The 13,589-nt window shown below is 37.9% G+C and overlaps 1 protein-coding gene across 1 annotated transcript in view; it reads right to left on the bottom strand.

The window, feature by feature from the left end:
- Window positions 1–1,149: 1,149 nt before the first annotated feature.
- Window positions 1,150–13,589, bottom strand: part of CHM (CHM Rab escort protein) — a 51,605-nt gene continuing 39,165 nt past the window's right edge. Inside the window, exons 10-15 of the mRNA XM_084213103.1 lie at window positions 13,281–13,385; window positions 12,353–12,416; window positions 11,665–11,761; window positions 9,020–9,112; window positions 6,429–6,595; window positions 1,150–3,175 (exon numbers count right to left, since the gene is read on the bottom strand). Coding sequence (XP_084069229.1) covers window positions 2,978–3,175; window positions 6,429–6,595; window positions 9,020–9,112; window positions 11,665–11,761; window positions 12,353–12,416; window positions 13,281–13,385 — 724 coding nt within the window. The 3' untranslated portion in view covers window positions 1,150–2,977. The remainder of the gene's footprint in view (window positions 3,176–6,428; window positions 6,596–9,019; window positions 9,113–11,664; window positions 11,762–12,352; window positions 12,417–13,280; window positions 13,386–13,589) is intronic.

The raw sequence follows: 13,589 nt of genomic DNA on the forward strand, positions 1-13,589 counted from the left end.
CACATTTCCACAGGGGAGCAGGCAGTGCCTGCACCTTTCTGAATCAGCAAGTCTAACAGGCAGATATTTTGTTTCAGGGGTCAATTTTCCCATTGATGCAAGGAGGATTTACACATGCAAGTCCCATTAACATTAATAGGAGTTGCCCACATAAATTCCCCTGCAATGATGGGAGAAAAGACCCCATAGTCTGCAAGTATCCAAGTTCTAATGATTACCTGTCAAATGGCCCTAAGCATCATCACCACCAGAAAAAGCAGACGAAGCAGCTTCCTGGCTGAAAATGCCTCCAAAGGAGCAGTAACCACCTGCAGTCCTACAGCCCAGGCAATGCCACAGAAGGGAAAATGGCATAAAATGGACTCTTTGAACATGAAGGGTTAATCCAATTAACCAACTTAAAAAGAAAGTACTCATTAAAAAAGGAATTCAAACATATCAAAGCACTCCTTAGGAAAAAAAAGGTGTGAATATTGTATGAGCTCCAAGGTGCTTGAAGGATAATACAGCTACTTGTTTAAAAATTCAATTAACCTTATCTTTCTTTAACTTGATTTATTAATAATCCTACAGATAAATTGCCAGTTTTTAAAAAGTCATGTTATCTTTTGAATACATCCTGTATGACAAGCCTTAAAACGACTTCAAATAAGCCTAACCCTCACTTTGCATGCTTACATCATTTAAAGAAAGAACAAAATGCAGTTCAGAGCATGATTTCTGTAAAATACCAGCATCAACAGTCTGATCTACTGCTCCTGCAAGTGAGCTATTGGGTACTCAAGTACCATAGGAAAAACATTTAATGTTTCCATTCACCCAATGAAAGAGACATGAAAACAGTTTTTAAGCAACCAATGTAGTGTAAAGTCATACCTCCAACGTGTTCATCATTCCATCAGATCTCAAATCAAATCTGAGCCATTTCCAAACCTGGCTTCACATGGACACAGAGCACTCAGACATGAATTGATATAAACTTGATAACCAGATACCCATATTGGCAATTACAGGTGTCCTCGTGCTGGAAGCAGCCAAGAGAATCCTCAGGAAACCCCAGCAAAAAGTGAACTGGTTTTCTTTGAAAAAATAGTTGAAAGAAAACACAGGACCATGCACTTGCAAGCAAACCTTTAATTTTCATCAAGAGATTTCCTTGTAAACAAAGATGAGAGATTCAACTATGATCCCTGTTTTTGAGAGACAGACAGGGATAGGTCCCTCCATTTACCTCTTTTACAGATGTGCAGATGTTAAATAAAATCATACACTCATGCTTCCCAATACACAGAGAAATTACAGCTAAATGAAGAGGCAGCCTGCTTATTAATAGATATATTTATATATATATAAATAACTGCTCAATCACAAGCATCCAGAGGTTACAGCTGCTGAACACTGGTAACATTCCAGCCACGTGTTTCTCTGAGGACTCTGGATTATGCACACACAGACACACACACACCAGTACCTATCCAACACAGGGTGCAAACACTAACCCTGAAATGCAGACTGGACAGTGGGCACGATGCAGGACAAAGAGAACAGTATCAATTATGCTGTAAAAAAATAAATAAATTCCCCTTTCTGGCCTGGAGCCAGGCTCAGGGCAGGCACAGGCACCTCAGGACTCTACAGAAGCCTGGCTGTGGCACGGCCAGGCAGAGCTCAATGTTCAGGACTCAATGGCATTTCTTATTTACTTACAGTATTTAAGCACTCCTGGAACTGGCTCTACCCTCATGAAGAAGTTTAAACCCCAACTCATCAACTCTAGAGATACTACTGATCTACTGGGTGTGCATTTTAAAGTAAATCTTTAAGTACATGAGAAATACTTTTCATATCTGATTTCAAGCATGGTTCAGAAGTGCAAGTTTAACATGGTCATTTACAGCAGCTTTCTCATGTTGTAGTTTTTTTCATACAAACTAGGTTTATAAATAGTTCAATAGATTTTACTGTATAAATGCTTCATGGTTTATCATTACAAAATGCATAGTTTACAGCTATCACACTAATTTTAATCTATTAACTGGGATCAATACAAACCTTTGGAATTATCAGTTGAACCTTCTTTCCATCACAAACCCCCTCAGCTGATGGTCATTAAAACTTCTCAGACCCCAGACTTCAAGAAGTAACTATTGGCTTACTAAAGGCCCAAACAGTGCAACAAATCCAGGGAGACTAATAACAGGAATGCTCCATTTATGACTGAATTTTGTTGGGAAATCTGGCATTAAGTTTAAATTCTGCTATTTTCCTGACTCCAGTAAATGAAGTCACTAGAGAAAATGCGCCATCTGTTAGGTCTTACTAAAAAATCTGAATGTAAAATAGTTCCATGTGAGGAACATCTTCTGGATTGTATTTCCTACTTGATTATGGCATCAGTTGCAAAACCATACAATAAAGCCACTGCAGAACTGTCAATATTATTGCCTTTAAATTCCATTCATAAGGCCACTGTGAAGGACAGATGGTGAGCCTCACCTTCAGCTGTTTATTTAGCAGAGATCCAAGGATTTTTAGTAGAAATAATTTTCTAACTGGTAAACAAACTTGCACTTTTTTCTTTTGCTTAGTTTTGACTTCCTCCTTAAAAGATGGAGGATTCTTTAGAAGATGTAAAACAAAACCAAATCATCTCAATAAATCATGAATCCTATTTTAGCACTTGGAATTCAGATGCTTCATTCTGTACTTTTTTGTTTAGCTACAAACCCCACTGGATCTGGTGGACCTATGACTGTTTAGAAGTGCCTCAGCTATCAATGAAACAACATTAAAAGATGATCCAAGCTAAGGAAAGTAAGGCAATGGCAAGTAACACATCTCTGGGGGTTTTAAACCTCTTTTTCTTACCCTTCCTCCCTTATGTCTAGTTTGGGTCAACCTCCTCTTCTCCTAAGAGAACACCGTTCGTTCATTCATTCATTCATTCATTCATTCATTCATTCATTCATTCATTCATTCATTCTTCCTTTGTAACAGCAGCACCACCTTCACTACTGTTCTCCTCAGCTGAGGTTTCAGGCTTTGCCTCTGGTGAATTATTCAATCCAGACTCTTCTGGCTCAATCTCATCTTCATCATAAATAATATCTTCTGGATTCGGTGGCGGGGGGCAAAACTCCTCTGCTGGAAACATTTCTCGGAAAATAGTCTCAGCCTATTCAGGAAAAAGAAGAATAACATAAACTTTACCTTGAAATGCAACAGCCTGAGGAAATATTTTACAGATATTTAAGATTAAGCTGCGTTCTTTCAAATCAATAGTGATTTAGTACTTTGACAGCATTGTAAACACATGGGAAATGCACTCCTTCTTGCAGACCTCGAAAGAGAAAAAGCAATTTATCTTTTTACATTGTTCTACTAGGAAGTCGCAGCACAGGGCTTTGTAAAAAATGCTGGACATTCTGTGTCACACTGAGAACAAGGAAGAGGATTTTTCTGGAAGCAAACTGATCTTTTGCACTATAAAACCATCCCTAGCTGCAGTCCAAGGCAAAGCCTTGGGAAAGATCTTGGCTCTTTCCAAAGAGGGATCCATTTCCCAAGGAAACCCAGGGAACTGCACATCTGTACAATCCATATCATGGCTAGATGGATTTCCTTCTTAGATTAAAAAACTGAAAAAAAATATTTCTATTTCCCCTTTTCTGAACAGCTTAAATTGCCCAGCCAAGAACTATTCTTACCCAATGAATACTACCACTGAAAATACATCCCAAAACATTTGTGGTTTATTTAAAACTCCTACCTATAATTCCAAGGTTTTACATGCACAGACCTGTGTGCACACAGACCTGTACATGTGAAAAGAACTGTGTTTTAGATAAAAAAGACATACCTAGTTCAATGAGTTAATTTACAATGGCACTTGCTCTTCCTGCCATCAAGGTTTAGAAATTAAATAAGCACAACAAGTTTTTTGGCCACTGCAATGGAAAATATTACAAAGAAATATATTCTTGGAACACCAGTACAAGAGGGACAATACAACTACAAAATCTGGGAGAAAAAAGAACCAAAGGAATACAACCTTAGGATTCCAGAGAACCAGACATTTTATACAAACAAAGGAGGCAAAAAAAATCCCCACAAGAACGCAAGAAGCTCTATTAATTAGTGTTAAAAACTTTTACATATACTTGTACAAATAACCCATCTATAAGGTTATCTTATAAATAAATTTAAAATAAAAAAGCCTGAGATAATGGAATTTATTTACTGAACCCACATGCCCTCCACATTTCCATCAAAGCTTCCTTTTCCAAGCCCTTCCTTTTCCAAACCCAGACACCTGAAGCAGATCATGGGTGTGGGCTGGGATTCTGAGAAGGCAGAGGAACATTCCCTTGGCACTTGTCTGCTCAGTGAACCAACTTGTGGATAAACTGGGGGGACTTTCACAGCAACTTTTACAGGGACTACGACCAAAGTATCAACACCAGATTAACTCTGAAATCCTTCCAGATATAGAAAATAAACAGGTTAAAGGACAAATATTGGCCTGACAGTTTTAGTACATCCTCTCCTGACCACAAAGATGCCTCAGAAGTCTGAAATTTGTCAGGCAATATATTACTTTAGCTTCTAATAATTAATGTCAGGTTGCAGCAGTGAAAACAGAAAACTGGAAGCCAGATGCTTTACTAGATCCACACATAGGGAGTTTGAAAAGATCATAAATGGCATCTTCATTTAATTTAGCCTGTCCTCAGGGCAAGTAAATGCAACCATCAGCATTAATTCAGTATCACTCCAGGAACTGAACACAGAATTACAATAAAACAAGAGGGCAGTAATTTGTAAATGAGGTGTAGATGGAGAGTTGTCTGTAAGAGTTGTGGTCCTGCCTTGCCAATAATGGATCAGCGGTGCAATCACACAGCATGACAAACAGAATTCAGTAATACTGATAGGAATGAAGGAAACAAATCACAGCAAGTATCACTAAAACACTAATCCCAAAGTGATTACAGAAATCAGATATAATTTTCCAAGCTATCTTTAAGACTAATACACACACTGGGTTTTTTTAAGCTGTTCTGATCCATGAGTTTGCAAATATCTCCTGTTTGGAGATTCCCATCCCATTCTAGGTGGGTGAGAGTGATTTGGGAGTGGAAGACACACCAACTTAGAGCTATTTGCCTCCTCCCCTTGTCTACAAGGTCCTGCATGGTGTGACTCCTGCTTCATCTTCAGCCTACTCTTCACTTTGCTCTCACACACCACTTCCTATTATAAACATGCTTACACTGAAATATTTTCCAATTTAACTTTGTTTGTGACCATTTGTTTCAAAATTTAAGTCAGGCTCAAAAAAACACAGCCTCTCACTACTTTTGTCTGAAGGTAGTGATTTAGCCTCTTGATGGTTCCTCCTCAGAGATTTGCTTAGCATCTCCCTCACTAATGACCAAGATTGAACACAAAGGCAGAACTACAGCACCAAAAACAGTTAAATAGGGCCTGATCTATTCCATCATTGTCCATTGATAAGAAGAAATCCTCTTAAGGGAAGACAAACCTGAATGTTAAAAATGTGAAAATCAGAAATAAGTTTTAAGTGTATTTAATCAGTTTTTAACACACCCTGTTTTAAACAACAGTTTGAAAAAATCAAGTTTAGAAAGGAACTCATTTACAATTTAAAATTGCTACCATAATAATTGTCTTGCATTATTTTTTGTCTTTACAGGTCTTTATCCCTCTGAAAGGCAAATTATTGCCTTGTAAAGCAAAATGAAGGATACTATTAGCCCTTAATGACACTGTTCTGACCCTGCAGTTCAGGCTATGTCAGCCTTTCCACTTCAAAACCTTATTTTTAAGAGGTTTATGACTTAGTCATAAAAAATCCTGCAACTGGCTAGAAGATGGCATGCACATTGTCTGAACATGGCTATTAAAAACACAGCTTTAAAAATGCCTAGTGACACTTAATCCTCCAAAGCTGTGAAGTGTTCTCCTGTCTGACAGTGCCCTGACACCACAGGGGCTGCTGGGGCAGATCTGCCCAGGAATTTGTTCCTTCCTTATCCAGGGGATGCCTGAAAGGAAAATTCTTTAATACAGTGATACCAAGGCAAAGAGAAGGAAGACATTAGGAATTGTGCTGGGTTTTTCCCAGCAAGTTCCTGGTTTGGGACTATGTCCTGCAAGCATTAAACTTCTTTACTGATCCTTCCCACTTGAACTGTAGACAGGATTTTCTGGCTTTGGCTTGTACTGTACCTCCTCCTGTACCTTCCAGGTGACAGATTGTGACTATTTCCTGATGTCTCCATCTACCTGGTTTTATAATTTCGCAGAGTTATCATGTATATTTTTGTGTAGAAGAATAACCCAGACTGTATTGGACTTATTTCTTTAGAATTGAAGTTCTGCAACCAAAATCTGCTCTGCCCAACCTGTTTGACAGCACAGTCATTTCCTAAAGCAGAGTCTGGCCCAGAGCAGACATAAACATTGGAGGGCAAGCCAGCATAGGAACTCTTCTCAACTCCTGAAGAATCTCTCATGTTGAAGTAGACTGCCCAGAGGACTCTGGGTTTCTCCAGTTCTTCATTTTCAGTCTCTGAAAAGGAAAAGGAGTGTTTGCAGTAATCAGTGTTGTTGTGTGACGAGGTAAATACGTAATTTAGCACACTGGAAATCAAATTTTTACCATGGAATTACTGTAATAAAGTATTTTTGTTCTTCAAAAAGCCAACTAATTAACTTTCTGAGATTCTCCATCATTCTTCCCCTTTCCTTTCCAAGCACTCTACTTGGAAACTTTATGCAAACTCTCCTCTCTGCACACCCTCCACCACACCAGCAGCAATCACTGCCAGCACCCTACCAAGAAGCCTGGTTTAAATTTAACAGCTCTCACATTATCTCCTTCACTGGGGATAAACTGCCAGAGCACATGACAGACAGCAAGTCCTCCCTGGGCTCTGCCAGCTCACAGGCATTGCAGTCCCTGTGCACAGATATTTCTGATGTGTTCATACTTTGTCTTTGTACATAGAATCTCTAATTGTGGCAGTGCTGCTAAATGAAAATAAATGATTAATTTGTATTTTTCTACACTGCCTGAGGGTTGTACTGTGCTGCAATACTCATCAAGAATAGAGAATTATCACAAACTCAACTTCCTTGCTCATACTCTGTCCCTCCCTGCTGTATTTTGCACATTCCTGTGATCCCTCTGCACACAGGCAGAAAAACCTCTGGAAAGATGAAGGTCACTTTTTAACTGCACAATGCAATGGAGGAACACACAACACAGATTCTGAGCTTAATAGATACTATTTGTTTGGAATATTTGCTGCCTCCTTTCTTGTATTTTACCTCCTCTAAAGTAAATGAAGCTTGTAAAAGACCTTGTGAGATTTACTTCTTTCCAAGGAAAAAACTTCTTGATAACTGTGGCATTCAAAACAGTATTTTAAAGCAGTTGAATTACAAAAAAAGAGATAAATCTATGCTATTCCTTCTGTACCTTTTTATATCTGTCAAATAGTTAAAAAAATAGGTGCTACCCATACTGAATAGTTTGAAATATAAATTAAATTCATCAGCCTGTGAAAGTCTGAGCCTTAATACAGGGCAAGATGCTCTTTAATATATTTAAAAGTTCACATTGCTCATAAAAGTTACTTCTTCCTCATTTAGGCAGGAAAATGAATGGAGTCCTCTTCTCCAGGTGACTTTGCCTCTTTGACCTGCCATGGCCCAGTGCTCACTTTATCTGGTGATTCATTTTCAATAACTCCAACAGTATTTGTTCTGACATTTTAATTAAAATACGACCACTACCTCATCCTGATGATAAAAAGGCCTATGTGTCAGGGAAAACTGGCTTCTCAGTGCCTCAGTGCACCTGAGGACCCCTATGATCACAGAGTTCCTACAGAAGAATTTCAGTCAGCTTCTAAACAATCTATCATTTCGAAACTGGATCACTTCAAACATGAAGATTAATGCTACCCCTCCCCAAATGATTAGAAGACAGTAAGCTGATCTTCTCTTCACCAGGTCTTTGAAACACATGGCACTGTCTTGAAAATTGAAGATAGAAGTGAAATATTAAAAGGTGAATATTAGCAGGCTTGAAGTTAACACATCTACAAATGATAAATGTTTGCAACTCTCCAGTCTAATAAAGTTTTCTGTTTACAAATCTAAGTTGTTTTCTAAATATTACAAGCAAACTAATTATAGTATTATAAAGTACTCCCACATCCTAGTAACTTGCATTGATACCAACACCCCCTGTCACTGGGAGCTGAGCCCTGTTTTCTCTCAGGAGTGTGATTTATTGCCTTGCAGCATGGGCACACTGTATTTAAACTGCTTTTGCCAGGGTTAGAACACAGCAGCATCTCCCACGTGCACATCACGTACTCTGGGAGCATCTACCACAAATATGGTTCCAGTCAAGATCTCAGGATTCAATTTCAAAAACTTGTGTGGAATTAGCCCAGGTACTTCAGGAACAATTTACTTCTGCTCCATCAGCAGCTGTTCTCCTCAGGGGTGTGGAATTGTCCATCTCAAGGCCAAAGGTCAAAAAAGTAGCCAAGGTTTCCTTGAATTTAGGGCCGAGTAGTTCAGTATTGGAAATCTATCTTTGTGATTACAATATAGAACAACTTTATGCTTCCACTGCTTACAACAGAATCTAGAAAATTTCAATTCAAACAGCAAAAAGGAAACACTTGAAGACAAGAGGCTGAGCAACAGCCTGAGAATAAGAGGCAAGAACAACCCAAGAAGCTTCTACAATTTCACAGATATTTAATCTCACTACTGCACCTTTCAAGGATGTGCTGAACAGTAAATGTGTTCCATGGAAAAAAGAAAGTGTGAAAAATAAAATGGTCCCAGACACTTATGGTCATGCCCTTGGATACTGGAGTTAAACCACAGCTGAAGAAGTCAGTAACAGCTACTTCAGTAAATTATATCTATGCAAGTTAGTATCATAATACCTAATTTTTTTTAATTTTACCTTTTTCTGTGTTTAGATTGAATAACTTCTGTACAACAGGCTCTAAATCTTCCCTTGCAGTTTTAGTTGATGGACAGGTTAGATGGACTAAATCTGCGAAAAGAGAACACAAACTAATTCCAATCACCAACACACAGACAGATAAACAACATTTACAATTTGTATAAGGCACAGCAGGCTTTTAGAAATCGCAATTCTTCATAAAATCACTTCCTTAAGCCAGGGAAGTGCTGTACCAGGACATGCAGTGTAAATACAGCACACTTCACTGGGAACACCTGAGAATTCTCTAAGTTACTCCCATGATGTACACTATGACTGTGCAATCCTTTGTACAACATTTTATTCATGCACTTCTTAGATGGGAGGAACTATTGCTGAACTATTCCTTTATTTGTTCGGTTTCTCTGCTCAGATACAGAACCAGCTGCTTCACCCCACCTGGTTTCCAGCCATTCATTCATTTAAAAGCCTCAGCTTAAAGCTTTTCATAAAACCACCTTACTGGAGTCATCTGCTTCTGGAAACTTCTCACCAGAGAAGAGCCCATCAGAGGATCCTGAAGGAATTTAACACTGTACAAAGTTTAAACTGATTTTTCTTCAGTACTGTAAATTTCTGATCCATTTAAAAGCAGAGCCCAGCGCTGGTATTTTTGTAAACCTAGATGACATTTTTGTCTCCTCTCTGAAGCCTGGCTGTATTTGTTGTCATTATTTTTCAGCACAACACTCAAATCTTGACCCTGGTTCTGTCAGGAACAGAAATTTAACCCTTCATGCTCCTGTGCTTTCAGGTTGCAAACATACAGATTCTATGCAAACATTAATTTTTTTATTCAACCCAGACCAAACCTTCTGTCTGAAGGAATATGTACTAAAATAAGGAAAAGGGTGGTGATAATCAAAGTCTCCCCCTAACCTTAACTAGATGCTTCTAATCCCACTGTAATAAAATCTATTCTTTCCTCAAAAAGCCCAGCTATAAATCACTAAAGTTCACATCATTTACTTTCTATAAAATCTTTTTTATTATCTTTAAGGTTATGGTTACGAGCCACAGTCATCAGTATATATTTTGATTATATTTGATTTACTCAGGTATAACTGCATTAGTTACAGTGGTTGCCAACATTTGTCTTCAAGTAATTCTCCCAGCAAGAAGAACGATGAGTTCAGTTCCTGATTTCATCATTACAGTCTCCATTTTTAGGGCAAGTGAAGGAGTTTGGTTCCACTCAAGTGGCAATACAGATGATGTGCCTGTCATTTGTGCAGTGTGATCAAAGAGTAGATGTATTTGTATACTTATCTTAAATAATTGTTCCAAGGAGAAATCAGTCAGGTTAAAACCCATTTACAGATAATGATGTAAAAGTTTTTTAAAAAATTATGAAATATGTCCCATAACTGGAACTCAGCTATGCCTAATATAGAACTTTATTATTTCAATATATGAAGACAAATTTCATTAAGGAAGGCAGTACCTTCTCTTCTGAAATGAAAGAAATTGATGGAGAAAAGTAAATAACAGAAACCTTAATATTTCAGCACCATAAAAATCCTCCTGAAACTAATACTTTAGATCCATGGAACATCAATCTTCCATTAGTTTCACTTCCTTCTGTATATATCTTGTGAACCCTTAATAAAAAGAAATCAGCTATTTAAATGATAAATATTAACAATGTGCTTTATAGCACTAAGTCATTAATTAATTACAAGCCAATATTTTTTTACTATTATTTAGTAGGAGATATAACTTTGAGTGACTTAATCATTTACTTTACTCTTCTTTCATATGCAAAGAACTTAGTTCAACCCTATTTAACAGCAAAATAAATTGGTTATTATTACAGTTACTTCTTTCTTGTTAAAAAGAATTAGGTAAGGCAACCTCTAATTCTATTCTAATAAATACCCCAAACAAACATTTTATTGCTCAATTATTTCAAGTTCACATAAAATACCAACAACAGAATCCTTTCAGAAGATAAAAAGCTCCCAAATACATTGTATTTCAGATATTTCCATTTAATAGTTCAGCTAAGGGAGCCCATTTTCCAAAAAACCAAATGACAGATTACCAGGAAGATTAATTGTGGTGGTGGTGTTTGTGGGAGGGAAGAGATGAGAATCTTGACTCCATGTTTCAGAAGGCTGATTTATTCTTTTATGATATATATTATATGAAAAGAAAATAATATACTAAAACTACACTTAAGAAAGAGAAAGGAGACATCAGAAGGCTAGCAAAGGATGAATGATAAAAACCTCTGACTGCTCACAGCCTCGACACAGCTGCCTGCATTAATTAAAAACAATTCACATGCTGGGTAAACAATTCTCCAAATCACATTCCAAAGCAGCAAAACATGGAGAAGCTGAAGCTTCCCAGCTTCTAAGGAGAAAAGATCCTGGCAAAGGGATTTTTCAGAAAATACGTCAGTGACAATTAATGGATTATTATTTTTATCTCTTGAAGGAGAATTTATTCCTGTGTAAGTGAAAATGAGTCCATGAGGCTCCATGATAGCAGGAAGCTGTGGCTCCCTGTGCTCTTGTGCAGCAGAGGAACAACACTCAGGGATTTTCAGTTGTGTTCCAGAACAGCCAGAGCCAGAGGGGAAAAGCTCCTTTACTTACAGGTGTCCTTCATGCACGTCATGGTGGAGGAGCAGAGCTCGATGACGCGAACGGCCGCCCCGCCCGGCTCCAGGGGAGGCACTGTCAGAAGGGACACCTGGGCACAGAAACACAGCCTGAGGGACAGCACAGCGCCTGCAGGATGTGGCACCACCACCATCCTCACTGCAGCTCAAAAGGAACTGCAATTACAGTTTGGTTTTCAGGTTTACTAAGACAAAACAAACACAACTCTGATTAACATGCTCTAAAATGAAGGACTGTAAAGACTGACAAAGCAGATCTAAGGATGCATTTGAAAGTGAACAATGAGAACTTCAAACAGCAAAAAGGAATGCTTAAAAAAACCAAAGGAACTTTGAACAAAGTTTAGACAAGATAAATAATTAACAGAATAGTAACGGTAATAGTTTATTAAAAAGCAAGCAAAATTAAAATTAAAGACAGCAGCTTAGAAACTCTATCAATTATAGTGTGAGCACAGCAGGAAAATCCCAGTCATTGAACCAAACTGAACTAAAATTTGTAATAGTTTTATAGACACTAAAACAAATTAAACAACTACCAGTACAGAGAGAGCTGACTAAAGATCTTGATTCAAGCACAAACAAAACTGAATTAGTGACTTAATTCCTACCAACAACTGAATATTAACACATGAGACAAGTGATACAGAATTGGTGTGTACCTGCTGCTCTGAGTCTGTGTTCAATACAGATTGATCTGTAATAAGCACTGCCCTGGAGATCTGCCTACAATTCAATAAAAGAATGATGTAAAAATAATGATATAATTAATTTAATTATGCAAAATGAAAACAAAGATGTAAAAATAGCAATTTTGAACCATAGTTTTGGTAATACCAGGGCCATGTCACTATATACCTTTATTACTATGATTCTTAGTGGGATATTTTGCCTGTTGCTGAAGCAGAAACACACCTGGAACTCCAATATAGTATTTTCAATGACCAAAACAGGTGATGAATAAATGAATCAGTGCAATTGTATTTAAGAGCCACCTTTTGCTTTTTAAAAAGTTCTTTTGCCTATTTGATCAGCAGCACATTAAGGCCTTGTGCTGTTCCAGAGAGCCCAGGAGCCTTGGGATGAAGGGGAAATGCAGCAGGGTGGAGGTCACTCATCACCTGCAGTTTGTGCTCCTGCAGTGCCCAGGGTTATCCTGCCCTGCCCTGAGCAGCACAGCTCTGCTGATCCCTCCCTGCCCTGTTCTGACAGAGGCAGGACATGCCCAGGGCTTCTGCAGCAACAAGCAAATCACAGAAATCAAGGAAGTTTAGTACTTGTCTAAAAGATGAACAAATTTAAAGCAGGGACAGCAATTGGCACCTTCACCTTCCAAACCCATTTTAGCAAATATGAAATTCCTAATACATTTAGAGCTCTTGGATTTGTTATATGGAAAGGGGGAATCTGATTTCAATGACAACTGAAGAAAAGCAAGTACACAGTATATCCTCCAGTTAAGAGAGAAATACTTTGCTCAATACTGAACTGCAAAAATAAAGGAGTGGACTAGAGGCTCCTCAGTTTAACTTGCAGGGTATTTTACACACCATTACTTAAAGAAATTGTGTTCTTTGTTTTACCACATACCTGTAACACACATTTGTGCATGTGCTCTCTGAGAGGTAACTGTCTTCCACAATAAAATAGTTGGCACTTATTCTTTGTCCAAAGTGATCCACAATAGCTTTGCACCTGTTCAAAAAAAAACAAACCAGAGTAAAAATTTTTGATGTAAGGTAACAAAACCATGCATAAGTTGTTAAAATTGAGTCATACAACACAATAATGCATTTTTCATTAAATTTATTGTATTTCTTGAACATGTGAATCCCTAAACCAATTCAACTAATCACCAAATCCTAGACTGACCCATTCTACCTGGTGTATATGCAGTTT

This window comes from Fringilla coelebs (assembly GCF_963513975.1).
Source record: "Fringilla coelebs genome assembly, chromosome: 11".
Taxonomy (NCBI): domain Eukaryota; kingdom Metazoa; phylum Chordata; class Aves; order Passeriformes; family Fringillidae; genus Fringilla; species Fringilla coelebs.